This window comes from Anolis sagrei, chromosome 5 (genome assembly GCF_037176765.1).
Source record: "Anolis sagrei isolate rAnoSag1 chromosome 5, rAnoSag1.mat, whole genome shotgun sequence".
In the NCBI taxonomy this organism is placed as follows: domain Eukaryota; kingdom Metazoa; phylum Chordata; class Lepidosauria; order Squamata; family Dactyloidae; genus Anolis; species Anolis sagrei.
In genome coordinates, this window is record NC_090025.1 from 90,705,597 (window position 1) to 90,724,060 (window position 18,464).

The following is an 18,464-nucleotide window of genomic DNA, read 5'->3' on the forward strand; positions in this document are numbered from 1 at the left end:
TGTCTAAATGCTTTTCTATAATCTGATATACCTACTCACACTGGAAATTGATGTGTGATGATGATGTTTTTATTGTACTTTGTTGGACTATTTTAATATGTAATGACGTTGCACTTTGTTGTACTTATATATTGTATTTGCATATATGCTGTAAACCGACCTGAGTCCCTCGTTGAGGTGAGAAGGCCGGTACAGAAAACTTCTAAATAAATAAATAAAGAAATTGCAATAAAAAGTACCTATGCTTCAAAGTTATTGAAAAGTCATTCATGACAGCCCCACATAGTGTTGCAGTAGTCTATTTGGGATGTAACCAGAACGTGGACCACTGTGACCAAGTCAGACTTCCCAAGGAATGGGCACAGCTGGCGCACAGGTTTTAATTGTGCAAAGCTCTCCTGGCCACCACCGAGACCTGGGGTTCCAGGCTCAGCGATGAGTCCAGGACCACTCCCAAACATAATACAGGCAGCCTGGTGAACTATCTGGAAGCAAACTGACTTGATTAGTGAATTCCTGCCTGCTGGTGGAAAAGAGCATGGCTATTTAATAATTCTGCAAGATCCAACTGGGCACAGAAAGTGGATTGCATTGCTTCTGTCAAAGTCACCAGGCTCCAGTGAATTGAAAAAACTTTATTTCGGGGGCTCGAAAATCCTGAGGAGCAAGTTTAAAGAATGCAAAAGAAAATACATGGTAGTGTTTTGACAGGTTTGGTTTCCACTCATTTTGATGTAAGCAGTGAAATCAAGCTTAGGCACCCAGGATATAGTCAGTTCAAATGGTTCTAGTGAAGCTAGTGAAGGTAAATATCCTAAATTAAATATTAAACAGAATACAACACAGGAATAAACTGTGACGTGACAACACATGTTGATCAAAAATCCAAAAGAGTTGGAAAAGGAACTGTTGCCCAGCCCATACCTGCAATGTTGAAAGGTCCCTGGAGTCCTTCAGTCAGAACTTGGATTTCAGGTACCATATCCATCACAGCTTGACCAGCAAACAAAGGGTTGATTTTGGCAGCTTTGTGGCCATGTTCATGGTATGCAGTTACTAGCCGAGCTAGCCCATGGTCGACTGAGAATGAAGAAACAGCACTGAGTTTACTTCACATGCACAGAGACAGAGAAAAATGAAGACAACCATTCATCAAGGTTTCTTCTCCATTGTGTGGACTGGATGTGTTAAAACTACTCCAGTATTTTCAGTTTTAGATTTTAAGTTTTGAAAGCTGCACAGGAAAAATCACCATCTCTCTGTAGAAAGTTCTGTGGATTCTCTAATGCAGAATTTGCCAAACTGGTCCACAGAACCCGAGGATTCCACAAAGGCACCATAGAGGTTCTGCAAGAAATCTTAGTGTATGTATGTATGTGTATATATGTGTATATGTGTATATATGTGTGTGTGTGTGTGTGTGTGTTTTTGTTTTTTTGTTTGTTTTAATTATTTCATTATATTGTATATAATTTTTTTCATTTCTCCCATTTTTTTCTTTTTCATTATTCTTATTCTTTATTTCCAACTTAAGAACAGGGAAGGAATCCCACTGGAGCACTGCAGCGCACCCAAATACCTGGGAATCACTCTTGGCCGTGCTCTGACCTACAGGAAGCACTGCCTGAATATCAAGCAAAAAGTGGGTGCTACAATAATATCATACGAAAGCTGACTGGCTCAACCTGGGGATCACAACCAGACACAGTGAAGACATCTGCCCTTGCACTATGCTACTCTGCTGCTGAGTATACATGCCCAGTATGGAACACATCTCACCACATCTCACCACGCTAAAACAGTGGGTGTGGCTCTTAATGAGACATGCCGCATTATCACGGGGTGTCTGCGCCCTACACCACTGAAGAAATAGCACTGCTTAGCTGGTATTGTACTACCTGACATCCGCCAGGAAGTAACAGCCAATAGTGAAAGGCAGTGACATCTCCAGCTCATCCCTTGTTTGGGAATCAGCCAGCACGTCAACAACTTAAGAAATAGTTTTCTAAGATCTACAGAGACACTCGCTGGAACACCTCAGCAAGTGAGAGTCCAAAAGTGGCAGGCTCAAACCCAGAACCTCAATCAATGGCTGATACCAAATGAGAGACTCCCTCCTGAGCACACAGAAAACTGGGCGACTTGGAAGGCACTGAACAGACTGCGCTCTGGCACCACGAGATGCAGAGCCAATCTTAAGAAATGGGGCGACAAAGTGGAATCCACGACATGCGAGTGTGGAGAAGAGCAAACTACAGACCACCTGCTGCAATGCAACCTGAGCCCTGCCACATGCACAATGGAGGACCTTCTTGCGGCAACACCAGAGGCACTCCAAGTGGCCAAGCTTGCAAACTTTGTGTTTTGTCTGTTTGTTTGTTTTGTTAAAAATGTAATACTGCTGTCTCGTTGCTCCTGACACAATAAATAAATAAATTTCCAACTTCTCTTTCAATCATGTTCACCCACTTTCGTTATATAAGAAACCAATTATCGTAGTCATGTTAATGACCTTTTATCCTGGAATAATGTGTGATGTCGTTTTATGTTTATTTGTTTGTTTATGTCGAAGTCATTTACTGATAAAAATAAATTGTAAAAAAATCTTTTAAAAAATCTTTACAAAAATAATTTTTTAAGTCTGTGCCAGAGTATGAAGGTCTTATCAAAATACAATGTACCTTGTCTTTAAAAAAACTAAATTTAAATCTGTGCCTCTGAGGCCCCTTCTACACTGCCATATAAAATCCAAGTATTTGCATTAAACTGGATTATTTGGCATATACTCCAGTTCTAAGCAGATAATGTGGATAATCCTACCCAGTCAATTTTAAATTGCGAATTTTCATCTGCATTGTATCAGTGGATTATAACTCGTCTTTTAATTCTGTGTGTCCTTTTTATCATGTTTTATCTCTTGTTTTAATGATGTTGTATCAAGCTGCAGGGAGTGGTGGGCAATGCTATTATTATTATTATTATTATTATTATTATTATTATTATTATTAGAAACACAACAAGATGAGTCCACAGCAAATAAGATTTCTCTGCTGGCTGTTGTATTAGATCACACGTCGGACACTTCCCAACTGTCTAGGACTGTGTGATGTATTGGCGAATAATGCGTGCAGATCCCAGTAAGTGTTGTGGCTCAGTCTGAGCCTGAGCTTTCTGAACCTGCTCAGGACGAGGAGGAGGATGGGTTACAGATTTGTAAACATGTTCCGGTCAGTGAGTCAAATGAGGCAGACAGTGTTGATTCTAAAGAAGAGACAGCATTTCTATTCCCTAGAGAAAGGAATGTCTTTTCCGATAAAGATAGTGAAACTTCGGAGCTCCAGGTGGAGGCTCCTTCTGGGAGCGCTGGGCCTCCTGATTCCCAGGGTGACCAGGCCCGGCTGGCCGAAGATAATGAGCTAACCGGCCTTGAAGATAGTCGTGGAGATTTGATTAGAGAAGACCGGTTGTAATTAAGAGTTTGAAGAAGCACACGCCTTGCTAGCAAGCGTGAAGCTAGAGGTCAACGTAATACTTTTATGTTGGGGAAACTTATTTAATGATCAGGTCGAAGGGCATTCTCTGTCAGTCCAATGTTGCTTTTACCCTGTTAACTTCTGTGGAATTACCTTGGCTTTTACGGAAAGCTTCTGGCTTTTTGGGACTTTGATTCTGATCCTGATTTTTTGAGACCTTGTCTTATTGCCATGGACTTTTGCTAAACCAATGCTAAAGGACTGTGTTTCATGTTATTTGCCTTTGGAACCTGGGAACTTTGTCTTTGCATTTAAGACTCTGTATTGCTCATTGAACTCTACTTCTTTAGTTTCCTGTTTTGATTTTGCTTTTTCTCAATAAACTACAAAACCTACATCCTTGGTGTCTGGTGGTGTCCTGGGCAAGGTGAATCTATCCTGAGTTGCGACAGTAAGGTGGCCTTTGGCAGCTAGCAGATAGTAATTTTGTCAGTACCAATTGTGTTTAAGTACAGGCCAAAGTCTTTAGGCACTGCACCCAGTGTGCCGATCACCACTGGGACCACCTTGACTGGCTTGTGCCAGAGCCTTTGCAGTTCGATCTTTAAATCCTCATATCATGTCAGCTTTTCCAGTTGTGTCTCTTCAATCCTGCTTTCACCTGGGATTGCAACATCAATTATCCATACTTTGTTTTTTTAACACGATTATTATTATCATTGACACAAAAGCACAGTATGTCACAGCATACGAGATCTATATGCTGGATTTCGTATCACAAAATCGCAAGTCGAACACTTCCCAAGCGTCTGGGACTGTGTGATTTATTATTATTATTATTATTATTATTATTATTATTATTTATATACAAAACACTTGGGCAATAGGAACAGATAAAAAAGGAGGACCTTTGTGAGTTCACAATGCTTAGTGACATAATTAAGGTTCGATGACCCAAAATGTTAGGAACCGCTACTCTAATGTATCCATAAAGCTGCCATCTAACCACATTTCTCTCATTCATTTCGATTACAAAGATATTTAAGAAACATATTCAAGGCTAGCTATGTTGGCCATACAACAAAATAAATCAAAACCTACAAAAGAGCAATGCTTTGGGAAATCCAAAATGCACGAAACACTTCAAACAAGCTCTCCAAGTTCTGCAGGTTTCACCATCAGGCAAAACATGTTAAGAAGCAGACAGGAAAAGAAAAGCAAAGGTGTTTTGCACACATAAAGGGGTAAAGGCACAGAACTATCAGGGATCCCTTCTAGGTAGGTAAAGGTTTCCCCCTGACATTAAGTCCAGTCATGTCCATCTCTGGGGTGTGGTGCTCATCTCCATTTCTAAGCCAAAGAGCTGGCGTTGTCCGTAGACATCTCCAAGGTCATGTGGCCAGCATGACTGCATGGAGCGCCGTTACCTTCCCACCGGAGCAGTACCTATTGATCTACTCACATTTGCATGTTTTCGAACTGCTAGGTGCTGACAGTGGAAGCTGGAGCTGATAGCGGAAGCTCATGCTGCTCCCTGCGATCTTTCGGTCAACAAGCTCAGCAGCTCAGCGCTTTAACCCACTGCACCACTGGGGGATCCCTTCTACACTGCCATATATTCCAAATTATCAGAGCGGATTATCTGGATTTTATATCGCAGTCTAAAAGGGACCTCTGGGAAATGGAGTAGGGCTGGCTCTGCTCTATAGAATTAATGAAGTTTGACACCATTCGGGCCCCTTCTATACCGCCCTGTATGACAGGATTTGTTCCCAGATTATCTGTTTTGAACTTGATTATATGAATCTAAACCCGGGTCCTCAAACTACGACCCAGGTGCCGAATACGGCCCTCCAAGGTCATTTACCCGGCCCTCGCTCAGGATTAACCAAGGTCTGAAATGACTTAAAAGCACACAACAACAACACCACCAACAACAATCCTATCTCATCAGCCAAAAGCAGACCCACACTTCCCAATGAAATACTAATAAGTTTATATTTGTTAAAATTGTTCTTCATTTTAATTATTGTATGGTTTTTAAGTGTTATTAGCACTACAAATAAGATATGTGCAGTGTGCATTGGAATTCATTCATGTTTTTTTTCCAAGTTATAATCCGGCCCTCCAACACTTTTGAGCGACTGTGACCTGGTTGGTGCCACAAAGGTTTGATCTGATCTTGGGTATATCTGACCTACTGATTCCAAAATAAAACAAAATAAAATGACAGCAGTTTTCCCCTATCAGCTCTAGATTTTGAATCGCAGAACGTATGCCACCTATCAGTTGTCATCTACTTGCCTACAGAAAACCAATAAAACCATATCTCGGGTCCCTTCCTCATCCCCGATTATCTACTTATTCTAGACTAGCCATCCCTTGCCATGCGTTGCTGTGGCCCAGTCTGTTTATATGTTCTTTGTGTGTATATGTGTATATGTGTGTTTGTGTATATATTGTGGTTTTGCACATGCATTGTAATGTTTTTTTTTATTTTTTGACTTTTTAAGTCTCTTCTGCTGTGTTTTTCAGTGTTTTTATGAGTGATGGTCACTTGTTGGCCTGATCATTGTATTGGGTCCAAATTTGGTGTCAATGCGTCCAGTGGTTTTTGAGTTATGTTAATCTCACAAATGTACATTTTTATTTATATAGACTAATCGTCGCCTGACACGTGTTGCTGTCGACCAGTCTGTGTATATGTGTTTTGTGTGTGCGTATATAAGTTTTTGTGTATATATGTGGTTTTGGTGCATGCGTTGCAATGTTTTTTTTATGTGTTTGGCTTTTTAAATTCTCATCTGTTGTGTTTTCCAGTGTTTTTATGAGTGATGGTCACTCATTCGCCTGAGAGGTGTATTGTGTCCAAATTTGGAGTCAATTTGCCCGGTGGGTTTTGAGTTATGTTAATCCCACAAACATTACATTTTTATTTATATAGACTAGCCGTCCCCTGCCACGTGTTGCTGTGGCCCACATGGGGGTTCTGTGTGGGAGGTTTGGCCCAATTCTATCGTTGGTGGGGTTCAGAATGCTCTTTAATTGTAGGTGAACAATAAATCCCAGCAACTACAACTCCCAAATGATAAAATCATTTTTTTGAGTGAAGGACAAACATTGGGTTGTTAGGTGCAGGCATGTAGCCGGGGGGGGGGGGGGGGGGGGGGGGGCTTGAGGGGCTTCAGCCTCCCCCCCGAAATTCTCATGGTGGTTCGCGAAAAGGCCTTACTGGTGCATTATTTAAACAGTTACGTTTATTCATATCATGATCTGATCACCATACTCAATATATCCCATATGCATGGGGGTATTGGGGTAACAATACAAAAGGTTTGCTAGGGTAGACCCTCTTTCACTCAGACTCAGCCCCCCCCCCCGAAACTGAGCCCCCCGAAGCCCCCCCCTGAAAAAAACTCAGTCTGCCCCCCCCCCCCCCCGAATCGAAATCCTGGCTACGGGCCTGGTTAGGTGCCTTGTGTCCAAATTTGGTGTCAATTCGTTCAGTGGTTTTTGAATTCTGATAATCCCACAACCTACATTACCTTTTTATTTATATAGACTAGCCATCCCCTGCCACACGTTGCTGTGGCCCAGTCTGTGTATATGTGGTTTTTGTGTGTGTGTATATATGTGTTTATGTCTGTGTATATATTTGTGTATATGTGTATATATGTGTGTTTGTGTGTATATTTTATTTATTTATTTATTATTCAAACTTATATGCCGCCACTCCCCTGAGGCTCTGAGCGGCTTACAAGAACAGGTTAAAATCTAACACAATTTAAAAACAGCAATATCAAGGATCAAAGGCCTGTCGAAACAGATATGTCTTACATGCCCTGTGGAAAGCTGATAAGTCCCGCAAGGCACGGACTTCAGGTGGCAGAGTATTCCAGAGTGATGGTGCCACTGCTGTAAAGGCTCTGCATCTGGTTGCTGTTAGACGCAAGGTCTTGACATTGGGAATTTCCAACAAATCTTGGTCCTCAGAACGGAGGGATCTCTGGGGTTGGTAGGGGGTGAGGCATATATGTGTGTGTGTGTGTATTTATAGAATCAAAGAGTTGGAAGAGACCTCATGGGCCATCCAGTTCAACCTCATTCTGCCAAGAAGCAGGAATATTGCATTCAAATCACCCTTGACAAAAGTGTATACATTTGTATATATTTGTGCATTTGTGTTCATGTGTGTATATGTATATTGTGTATATGTGTGTGCTTGTGTATATGCATATATGTGTGTATGTATGTATGTGTGCATGTGCATATGTGTATTTCTGTGTTTATATGTATATATGCATATTGTGTATATGTATGTGTTTGCGTATATGCATATATGTGTGTTTATATGTGTAGGTATGTGTATATGTATGTAGGTGTATATGTGTGTTTATACTGTATATGTATATTTGTGTGTGCTTGCGTACATATATATGTGTGTCTGTATGTATGTGTGCATGTATATATGTATATGTGTGCATATATGTGTATTGTGTATATGTGTGTGCTTGTGTATATGCATATATGTGTGTTTATATGTGCATATCTGTGTGTGCTTGTGTATATATATGTGTGTGTCTGTAAGTATGTGTGCTTGTGTATATGTATATGAATGTATGTGTATATGTATACATTGTTTATTGGGGGGGGGGGGTTAAAGTCTATTCTGCTGTTTGTGTGTGTGTGTTTTAGGGATGATGGTCACTCGTTGGCCTGATAGGTGTCTTGTGTCCAAATTTGGTGTCAATTTTGTTTTTGAATTATGTTAATCCCACAAACTAACATTACATTTTTATTTATATATACGACAGTGGAGACTCATATAATCCAGTACAAAGTAGATAACCTGGGGTCTGATCCTGGGATATAAGGACTGTGTAGAAGGGGCCTAAGGGCCCTTCTACACTGCCACATAATCCAGATTTGTGTATGTGTGAGTCTGTTAGGAGTGACTTGAGAAACTGCAAGTTGCTTCTGGTGTGAGAGAATTGGCCGTCTGCAAGGACGTTGCCCAGGGGACTCTTGGATGTTTTGATGTTTTACCATCCTTGTGGGAGGCTTCTCTCATGTGCCCGCATGGGGAACTGGAGCTGACAGAGGGAGCTCATCCGAGCTCTCCCCAGATTCGAACCTGCGATGCCTCAGTCTTCAGTCCTGCCGGCACAAGGGTTTAACCCACTGCGCCACCGGGGGTTCCTATATAATCTAGATCAGGGGTCCTCAAACTTTTTAAACAGAGGGCCAGGTCACAGTCCCTCAAACTGTTGGAGGGCCAGATTATAATTTGAAAAAAAACATGAATGAATTCCTATGCACACTGCACACATTTTATTTGTAGTGGAAAAAACGTTTTAAAACAATACAATAATTAAAATGAAGAACAATTATAACAAATATAAACTTATTAGTATTTCAATGGGAAGCGTGGGCCCGCTTTTGGCTGATGAGATATGATTGCTGTTGTGGTGGTGGTGTGCTTTCAAGTCATTTCAGACTTAGGTTGATCCTGAGTGAGGGCCGGGTAAATGACCCTGGAGGGCTGCATCCGGCCCCCGGGTCTTAGTTTGAGGACCCCTGATCTAAATGATCAAATCAGAAAATCCACATCATCTGTATTGAACTGGATTAAATGAGTCTACATTGCCATATAATCCAGTTCAAAACAGATAACCTGAATTTTAGATGACAATGTAGAAGGGGCCTAAAAAGCTAGGGCTTCTTTGTTGTTATTGCTATGGTCACGCAATAGTTTTTTGCAGTTTAAAAGATTCAACTTTCGTGGTGTCCATCCTTGCCCTCCCTATTGGAAAGGGGGCTTTTGTCTTTTTTGGGAAATATTTTGGTTTCTTTGCCCTTACAATACAGTCTAGGTAAAGGTAAAGGTTTTCCCTTGACATTAAGTCCAGTCGTGTCCGACTCTGTGGGTTGGTGCTCATCTCCATTTCTAAGCGGAAGAACCGGCATTGTCCAAAGAACCTCCAAGGTCATGTGGCCAGCATGACTGCATGGAGCATCGTTACCTTCCCGCCGGATTGGTACCTATGGATCTACTAGCACTTGCAGTCTATACAAGGCAATTTTCTCAAGGAATGCCCCCCCCCCAAAAAAAACCCCCAACAAAACAAAACCCAGGAACAGACCTACCACAAAGGCCCTTCCACACAGCCATATAACCCAGAAAATTAAGGCGGAATAACCCACAATATCTGCTTTGAACTGGATTATCTGAGTCCACACTGTCCTATAATCCAGTTCAATGTTTTATTGATTTATGTTAACTGTATGCTACTGTTTTAATTGTTTTATGATGTTTTTGAGCATTGAATTTTGCTGTTGTTAACCGCTCTGAGTCGCCCAAGGGCTGAGAAGAGCGGTATACAAATATAGTAAATGAATCGATACAAATAAAAATGTAATGTTCATTTGTAGGATTAACAGAACTCAAAAATCACTGGACGAATTGACACCAAATTTGGACACAAGACACCTAACAACCCAATGTATGTCCTTTACTTAAAAAAATTGATTTTGTCATTTGGGAGTTGTAGTTGCTGGGATTTATAGTTCAACTACAATCAAAGAGCATTCTGAACCCTACCAACGATGGAATTGAACCAAACTTGGCACACAGCTCTCCCATGACCAACAGGAAATACTGGAAGGGTTTGGTGGACAGTGTCCTTTGGTTTTGGAGTTGTAGTCCACCTACATCCAGAGATCACTGTAGACTCAAACTCTACACGAATACTCAATATGTCCAAATGTGAACACTGGCGGAGTTTGGGGAAAATAGACCTTGACATTTGGGAGTTGTAGTTGCTGGGATTTATAGTTCACCTTCTGAACCCCACCAACGATAGAATTAGGCCTCCCTCACAGAACCCCCATGTGGGCCACAGCAACGCGTGGCAGGGGACAACTAGTAAATAATAAATGTAGATTCTATCCAGCTGTGTAGAAGGGGCCCCAAGACACCAAGCTGTGTTCCCAAGAAGGGATCTGAGCCACATGCCACTGCCTCTCAGGGCACAGAGGCCCAATCTCCACTGCCATATTATCCAGTTTCTGATCCCACATCATCTGCTTAGAACTGGATTATCTGATATAGGCTCATATAATCCAATTCAAAGCAGATGATCTTGGATGAGATGCTAGATTATATACCAGTGCTGCCCCAGCATGAGAGTGCATTGACACCGCAGAACTAGTGCAGTGTGGCACCGCTCAGAGCAGTGGAATCGTGGGAGTTGTAGTTTGCTGATCCCCCAACACTCTTTGGTCGATTTCATAGCATGGAGCAGGGCTGTTAAAGCGGTTTCAGGCGTCATTCCTTCTCCAATGCTGGTGCCCACCACTCCCCCGCGGGGGCATTGCTTGGGCACCGTCCAACCTGCTCTCCGGGAGGGGTCCGGTCGCTCCCCGCCGCCCTCGGCCTTTCGGCTAGGCTTGTAGCCGTAGACGCCCCTCTCGGTCCGGTAGCTGCGGTGCAGGGGCGCCAGGGGTCTCCAGAGCCCCCTCCGACCGCCCAGCGCCAGGACCCCGCGGAAAAGCCCGGCCATTCCCCTTCGAAGGCGCCGGAGACAGGGAGGGAGGGGGAGCGACGTGAGGAGACGCCCCCGGCGCTGATTGGCTGAAATTGGGGAGGCGGGGCGATTGGCCCCGCCCAGAACAGCCAAAGGTTTGTTTGGCGTTCCCTTTTAGGAAAAGGGGGGGGAGGGGCGGAGCTAGTGCTCTGGCTTGCACTGCCAAGGCTCCAGGCTAGGGAAACCTGACAGCTAATGTGGTTGAATCCAAATTAATAAGAGGCAAAAAATCAATCAACCCCAACATATTTATTTATTTACAGCTTTTATATTCCGCCCTTCTCACCCCGCAGGGGACTCAGGGCAGATTACAGTGTACACATATATGGCAAACATTCAATGCCAATTTTTGACATACAAACATATACAGACATACACAGAGGCTATTTAACTTTTCTGGCCACCGGGGAGCTGTCGCTTTCATCGTCCATCTGAGACGCTGATGAAGCACTTCCGCATTCCCCGCATGCTTCCCCGCTGGAATGCTTTGCTGGAGTCTTCTTTATGGCCTCATAAATCAGTTAATTTAGCCTCCCCACACTTTAAGGTGGTACCTTGTTTTCCTACTTGACAGATGCAACTGTCTTTCGGGTTGCAAAGGTCGACGACAGGCTACACACAATTGGTTGGAAACCCACTCCAACCCGGGCTGGCTTCGGACTCATGACCTTTTGGTCAGAGTGATCTTAATGCAGCTGACACTCAGCCAGCTGCACCACAATCCCAGTGAATGTAAGGAGCCTTCAACCTTCTGTGAATACTGAAATCTATGGGTGCTCAAGACCCATTACAATGTTGTAGCAAAATGATTTAGATCAGGCGGGGCCCTCAAACTTTGTAAACAGAGGGCCAGGCCAGAGTCCCTCCCTCACACTGTTGGAGGGCCGGATTATAATTGGAAAAAAACATGAATTTCTATGGACACTGCACATAGATTATTTGTAGTGTAAAAAAACACTATAAAACAATACAATAATTAAAATGAAGAACAATTTTAACATGTAAACTTTTAGTATTTCAATGGGAACAGAGGCAGCCCTAGGTAATTTTCAACCATCAGCAAACAGTCTTTTGCCCCCCCCCCCCAACCAATCACTGATATCTATATCTATATCAACAGGCATGGACAAATTTTGGCCCTCCAGGTATTTTGGACTTCCTACTGGCTGTTTGGAATTGTAGGAGTTGAAGTCCAAAACACATGGAGGGCCGAAGTTGGCCCATGCCACACACACACACACACACACATATACATACACACACACACACACACACACACACACATATATATATATATATTAGCCGTTCCCTGACACCCATTGCTGTGGCCCAGTATGTTGATCTGGAAAATAAAGTAATGGGAAAGTGTTGGCTTCTAATATATATAATGTCTTTATCAGGCCCGTAGCCAGGATTTCATTTCGGGGGGGGGGCTAAAAACTTTTCAGGGGGGGTTTCGGGGGGGGCTGAGTTTCGGGGGGGGCTGAGTCTGAGTGAAAGAGGGTCTAGCCTAGCAAACCTTTTGTATCATTACCCCAATACCCCCATACATATGGGATATATTGAGAATGGTGATCAAATCATGATATTAATAAACATAACAGTTTAAATAATGCACCAGTAAGGCCTTTTCGCGAACCACCGTGAGAATTTCGGGGGGGGGGCTGAAGCCCCCCGAGCCCCCCCCCCCCCCCCCGGCTACATGCCTGGTCTTTATGCTTGTGGGTAAACAGTGTTTCTTGTTGTTTCTTTGCCAGTGTGGAGGTTGTTTGGTTTACCTACTCAGGAACATGCAACATATAGTTGCCCCGTTCAAATCTTTGATACTGCATCTGTCATATACATATGTGTGTGTGGGGGGGGGGGGGGTGAATGGCTGGATGGCCCTTTGTCAGGAAGGCTTTGATTATGTTTTCTTGCCCTGATGAAGGGAGTTGGACTGCTTGGCCTTAAGGCAGAATTTCTTAACCTGGGAAGTCAAGACCCCGGGGGTGGGTCATCAAAGACCACCAGAAAACACAGTATTTTCTGTCGGTCATGGGGGTTCTGTGTGGGATGTTTGGCCCAATTCCATTGTTGGTGGGGTTCGGAATGCTCCTTGATTGTAGGTGAACTATAAATCCCAGCAACTACAAGTCCCAAATGACAAACTCAATTTTTTGAGTGGTGGTCACTCCTTGGGTTAGTAGGTGTCTTGTGGCCAAATTTGGCAGCAATTCGCCCAGTGGTTTTTCAGTTATGTTAATCCCACAAACGAACATTACATTTTTATTTATATAGACTAGCCATCCCCTGCCACGCGTTGCTATGGCCCACATGGGGGTTCTGTGTGGGAAGTTTGGCCCAATTCTATTGTTGGTGGGGTTCAGAATGCTCTGTGATTGTAGGTGAACTATAAATCCCAGCAACTACAGCTCCCAAATGTCAAGATTCTATATTCTCCAAACTCCACAAATGTTCACATTTGGGCATATTGAGTATTCTTGTAGAGTTTGGTCCAGATCCATCATTTTTGAGTGCACAGTGATCTCTGGATGTAGGTGAACTACAATTCCAAAACCAAAGGACACTGCCCATCAAACCCTTCCAGAATTTTCTGTTGATCATGGGAGAACTGTGTTCCAAGTTTGGTTCAATTCCATCATTGGTGGGGTTCAGAATGTTCTTTGATTGGAGGTGAACTATAAATCCCAGCAACCACAACTCCCAAATGACAAAATCCATTTTTGAGGGAAGGATCTACATTGGGTTGTTAGGTGTCTTGTGTCCAAATTTGGCAAATGCCCAGTGGTTTTTGATTTCTGTTAATCCCACAAACGAACATTATGTTTTTATTTATATAGATTTAGATCAGGGGCCCTCAAACTTAGTAAACAGAGAACCAGGTCAGAATCCCCCATGAATTTCTATGTACACTGCACATATCTTATTTGTAGTGCAAAAAAAAAAAACCTCACTTAAAAACAATACAATAATTAAAATGAAGAACAATTTTAACATGTAAACTTATTAGTATTTCAATGGGAACAGAGGCTGCCCTAGGTAATTTTCAACCGTCAGCAAACAGTATTTTCCCCCCCCCCCCCAACCAATCACTGATATCTATATCTATATCAATAGGCATGGACAAATTTTGGCCCTCCAGGTATTTTGGACTTCCTACTGGCTGTTTGGAATTGTAGAAGTTGAAGTCCAAAACACATGGAGGGCCGAAGCTGGCCCATGCCACACACACACACACACACACACACACATATATATATATATATATTAGCCGTCCCCTGCCACCCTTATTAGTATTTCAGTGAAGAGAGATATTGACAAGCTGGAATGTGTCCAGAGGAGGGCGACTAAAATGATCAAGGGTCTGGAGAACAAGCCCTATGAGGAGCAGATTAAGAAGCTGGGCATGTTTAATATCTAATATCTACATGATATTAGATATCTACATTATCTACATTAATATCTACATGAAGCCGCTGGGTGAGATCATCCGGAGTTTCGGGGTGCGGTGTCATCTGTACGCAGATGATGTCCAGCTCTGTCACTCCTTTCCACCTGCTACTAAGGAGGCTGTCGAAGTCCTGAACCGGTGCCTGGCCGCTGTAATGGTCTGGATGAGGGCGAACAAACTGAAATTAAATCCAGACAAGACAGAGGTACTCCTGGTCAGTCGCAAGGCCGAGCAGGGTATAGGGTTACAGCCTGTGCTGGATGGGGTCGCACTCCCCTTGAAGGCGCAGGTTCGCAGCTTGGGTGTAACCCTGGATTCATCGTTGAGCCTGGACCCCCAGGTTTCAGCGGTGACCAGGGGAGCATTTGCACAGCTTCGGCTTGTGCGCCAGCTGCGCCCGTACCTTGGGAAGTCTGACTTGGCCACGGTGGTACATGCTCTGGTCACATCCCGTCTTGACTACTGCAACGCTCTCTACGTGGGGCTGCCCTTGAAGACGGCCCGGAAGCTGCAGCTAGTCCAGCGCGCGGCAGCCATGTTGTTAACAGGAGCAGGACGCAGGGAGCATACAACGCCCTTGCTGTTCCAGCTCCACTGGCTGCCGATTTGCTACCGGGCCCAATTTAAGGTGCTGGTGTTAACCTACAAAGCCCTAAACGGTTCCGGCCCAAAATACCTTGCGGACCGCATCTCGGCCTACGAGCCCACGAGGACCTTGAGATCATCTGGGGAGGCCCTTCTCTCGATCCCGCCTGCCTCACAGGCACGTCTGGTGGGGACGAGAGAGAGGGCCTTCTCGGTGGTGGCCCCCCGGCTGTGGAACTCCCTCCCTGCTGATGTCAGACAGGCCCCCTCCCTCATGGCCTTTCGTAAGGGCCTGAAGACTTGGCTCTTCGAGCAGGCTTTCAACTAAATGCTATGCTACGGGTAATGACAACCGGATTGAACTATGACGACGAGATTGACTATGATTCCATAAATATGACGGAGCGGATTTTTAGTGTAAGTTAGATGTATGTATTAGTGATGTTAATTGTTGTTTGATTCTTTTGTAAAGTGTCCTTTTTTGTACTGTACACCGCCGCGAGTCGCCCTAGGGCTGAGAGCGGCGGTTAACAAATGCAAGAAATAAATAAATAATAATAAATGTTTAGCCTGAAGAAGAGAAGGCTGAGAGGAGACATGATAGCCATGTATAAATATTTGAGAGGAAGTCACAGGGAGGAGTGAGCAAGCTTGTTTTCTGCTGCTCTGGAGACTATGATGCAGAACAGTGGCTTCAAACTACAAGAAAGGAGATTCCATCTGAACATTAGGAAGAACTTCCTGACTGTGAGAGCCGTTCAGCAGTGGAACTTTCTGTCCCAGAGTGTGGTGGAGGCTCCTTCTTTGGAAGCTTTTAAACAGAGGCTGGATAGCTATCTGCCGGGGATGCTTTGAATGTGGTTTTCTTGCTTCTTGGCAGGGGTTGGACTGGATGGCCCATGAGGTCTCTTCCAACTTTATATTTCTATGATTCTAATGTAATACAATATAATACTAATAATAATATGATATTATAATTATATATTTTATATTGCATGTAATATTACTAATATCACAATATAATTGTATTGTACAATGTAGTAATATATAATACTGATATTGTACTATGCTAATAATATATTGTATGTATATATAGCTTGTAAGCCACTCTGAGTCCCCGTCGGGGTGAGAAGGGTGGCACATAAATGAAGCAAATAAATAAATGAATATTTAGGTATGTAAGGTGCTTTCTACCCTCCATTACTATGGGTGCTCAAGACCCGTTATAGGCAACATTATAGCAAAATGATTTATTCTGTGTCAAAAGCATGGCATAAATAAGTAAAAAACTGATTAAATAGAGGGAGCACAAGTGGCTAAATAATTTTGGACCAAAACCAGGCAACTAGGATCGCATTGTCTGTAGCTTTAAACAGTTCTTCCTTGGTGCGTGAGGCAGGGCATTGTGGGCAAGCATACAGGCGCAGAGTTGTTCGTTCTGCTCCACAGAATGCACAAGGTGGAGGATCCTTCTCGGTAATGCCAGTTTGCTAGGTTGTCTTTTGATCTGCCCACTCCACTCCTGAGTCTGTTCAGGGACTTCCAGGTTGCCCACTCTTGGTTTGCCCCTGGAGGAAGTCTCTCCTGGAGGGCCATGCATTTGTGGTTTCCTGGTTTAGCTGCCCAGAGGGATCCTGGTAGTATGATAGCTGGTTCTCAGTGCTGCAAATGTTATGCTGTGTTGTGACTCAGCTTGACTCTGAGTCCAGGCCCGTAGCCAGGATTTCGTTTCGGGGGGGGGGGGGGCTAAAAAAATTTCAGGGGGGGTTCAGGGGGGGCTGAGTTTTGGGGGGGGGGGGCTGAGTCTGAGTGAAAGAGGGTCTAGCCTAGCAAACCTTTTGTATCATTACCCCAATACCCCCATGCATATGGGATATATTGAGTATGGTGATCAGATCATGATATGAATAAACATAACAGTTTAAATAATGCACCAGTAAGGCCTTTTCGCGAACCACCATGAGAATTTCGGGGGGGGGGAGGGCTGAAGCCCCTCAACCCCCCCCCCCCCCCCCCCCAGCTACATGCCTGTCTGAGTCTGAAGTTGAGCTCTGTGGGCCTTCTGGGCCAGAATTCCTACAGGATGATGAGGAGGATGAATTCTGTACATGCTTCAGACAGGGATGATGGTGGGGCTGCTGAAGGAGAAACAGTAAGTCAGTTTCCAGGGGAAAGGAATGTTAGTGAGACTGATAACGAGAGTGAATTCCCACACGGCCAGGTGGAGACGTCTTTTCCTCCCCACAGTGATCCGGTCCAGCTGGACCAAGATAAGGGGTTACATAGCCTTGAAGATAATGAATTAATGAGCAGGCAAGATCGTCTGCAATTAAGGCTCCGGAGAAGCACTCGATTGGCTAGCAAGCGAGAAGCCAAGGGGGCCAAAGGTCAACGCAATGCATTCATGTCTGCAAAGGGTATTTAGCCTTGTAGCTGACAAGCAGGGGCTGTTGGTCCAATATAGCTCCTTCCATGCAAACCTCTGTAGATTAACTTTGGCTTTTAGCAGCACGCTTCTGGCTTCCTGAGTCTGGGATTTGGGCCTTGTTTTCAACTGTTTTCCATGGACTCTTGTTTGACCATTGCTAAAGGATTATGCTTCATGTTTTTGCCTTTGGATCTTGGGAACTTTGTCTTTGCATTTAAGCCTTTGTATTGCCTATGGAACATTTGCATTTCTTTTACTGTGTCTTGAATTTGCCTTTTTCTCAATAAACTACAAAATCTACAGCTTTGGTGTGGTGGTGTCTGGAGCAAGGTGAAAGCTACCCTGAGTTGCAACATGCTGATAGCGCAATGGCGGTTGTGAATTAGGGAAGGGAACATGCGTCCGACCACATGGTTGAGAGAGGGGGCTGATTGAGACCAGCTGGAGTGAGAGACGTAGGGGGGCCAAACTCAGGGAAATGTTTCTTGTTGCATTACAAGGAAGGATAGAAAGGAGGGGAGAAATACGAGGAGTGGTGTAAAATAAATCTCATCCGCACTGAGTCGCCTGTCAAGGGCTGAAAAAATGCGGTATAGAAATAAAGCAAATAAATAAATATTGAACAATTTCGGACAACAGAGCAGGGCGTGACTTTTTTATAGGGAGTTTGAATTATTGTCCAACCCCCTCCAGCTTCTGGCAAGGCTGGATGTGGGCTGGGAACAACATGGAAGCGTTTAATAAGCTTTTGGGTCTGATTAGTGATTTCTATCCCATTTAAATTCTTCTCAAACCATTTTGCTTATCATTTTTCATTAACCTCACTGCTATTTGTGTCCCTGCTGCATTAAATTGCTTCAGTGGTATCGTCCTGCCCCTGCGCTCCGCAATCTGCGTTCCCAAAGAACCATTCTAGAAACGACGTAACGCTAGCAACA

General features: G+C 43.8%; 2 protein-coding genes across 2 annotated transcripts in view; both read right to left on the bottom strand.

The window, feature by feature from the left end:
• The window catches only part of DHTKD1 (dehydrogenase E1 and transketolase domain containing 1), a 77,440-nt gene extending 66,369 nt beyond the window's left edge, over window positions 1–11,071 (bottom strand). Inside the window, exons 1-2 of the mRNA XM_060778272.2 lie at window positions 10,867–11,071; window positions 925–1,080 (exon numbers count right to left, since the gene is read on the bottom strand). Of these exons, the coding sequence (XP_060634255.2) occupies window positions 925–1,080; window positions 10,867–11,035 (325 nt within the window). The 5' untranslated portion in view covers window positions 11,036–11,071. The remainder of the gene's footprint in view (window positions 1–924; window positions 1,081–10,866) is intronic.
• CDC123 (cell division cycle 123) overlaps window positions 1–18,464 on the bottom strand; it is a 350,374-nt gene that overhangs the window by 197,932 nt on the left and 133,978 nt on the right. The gene's annotated exons all lie outside the window — the stretch shown is intronic.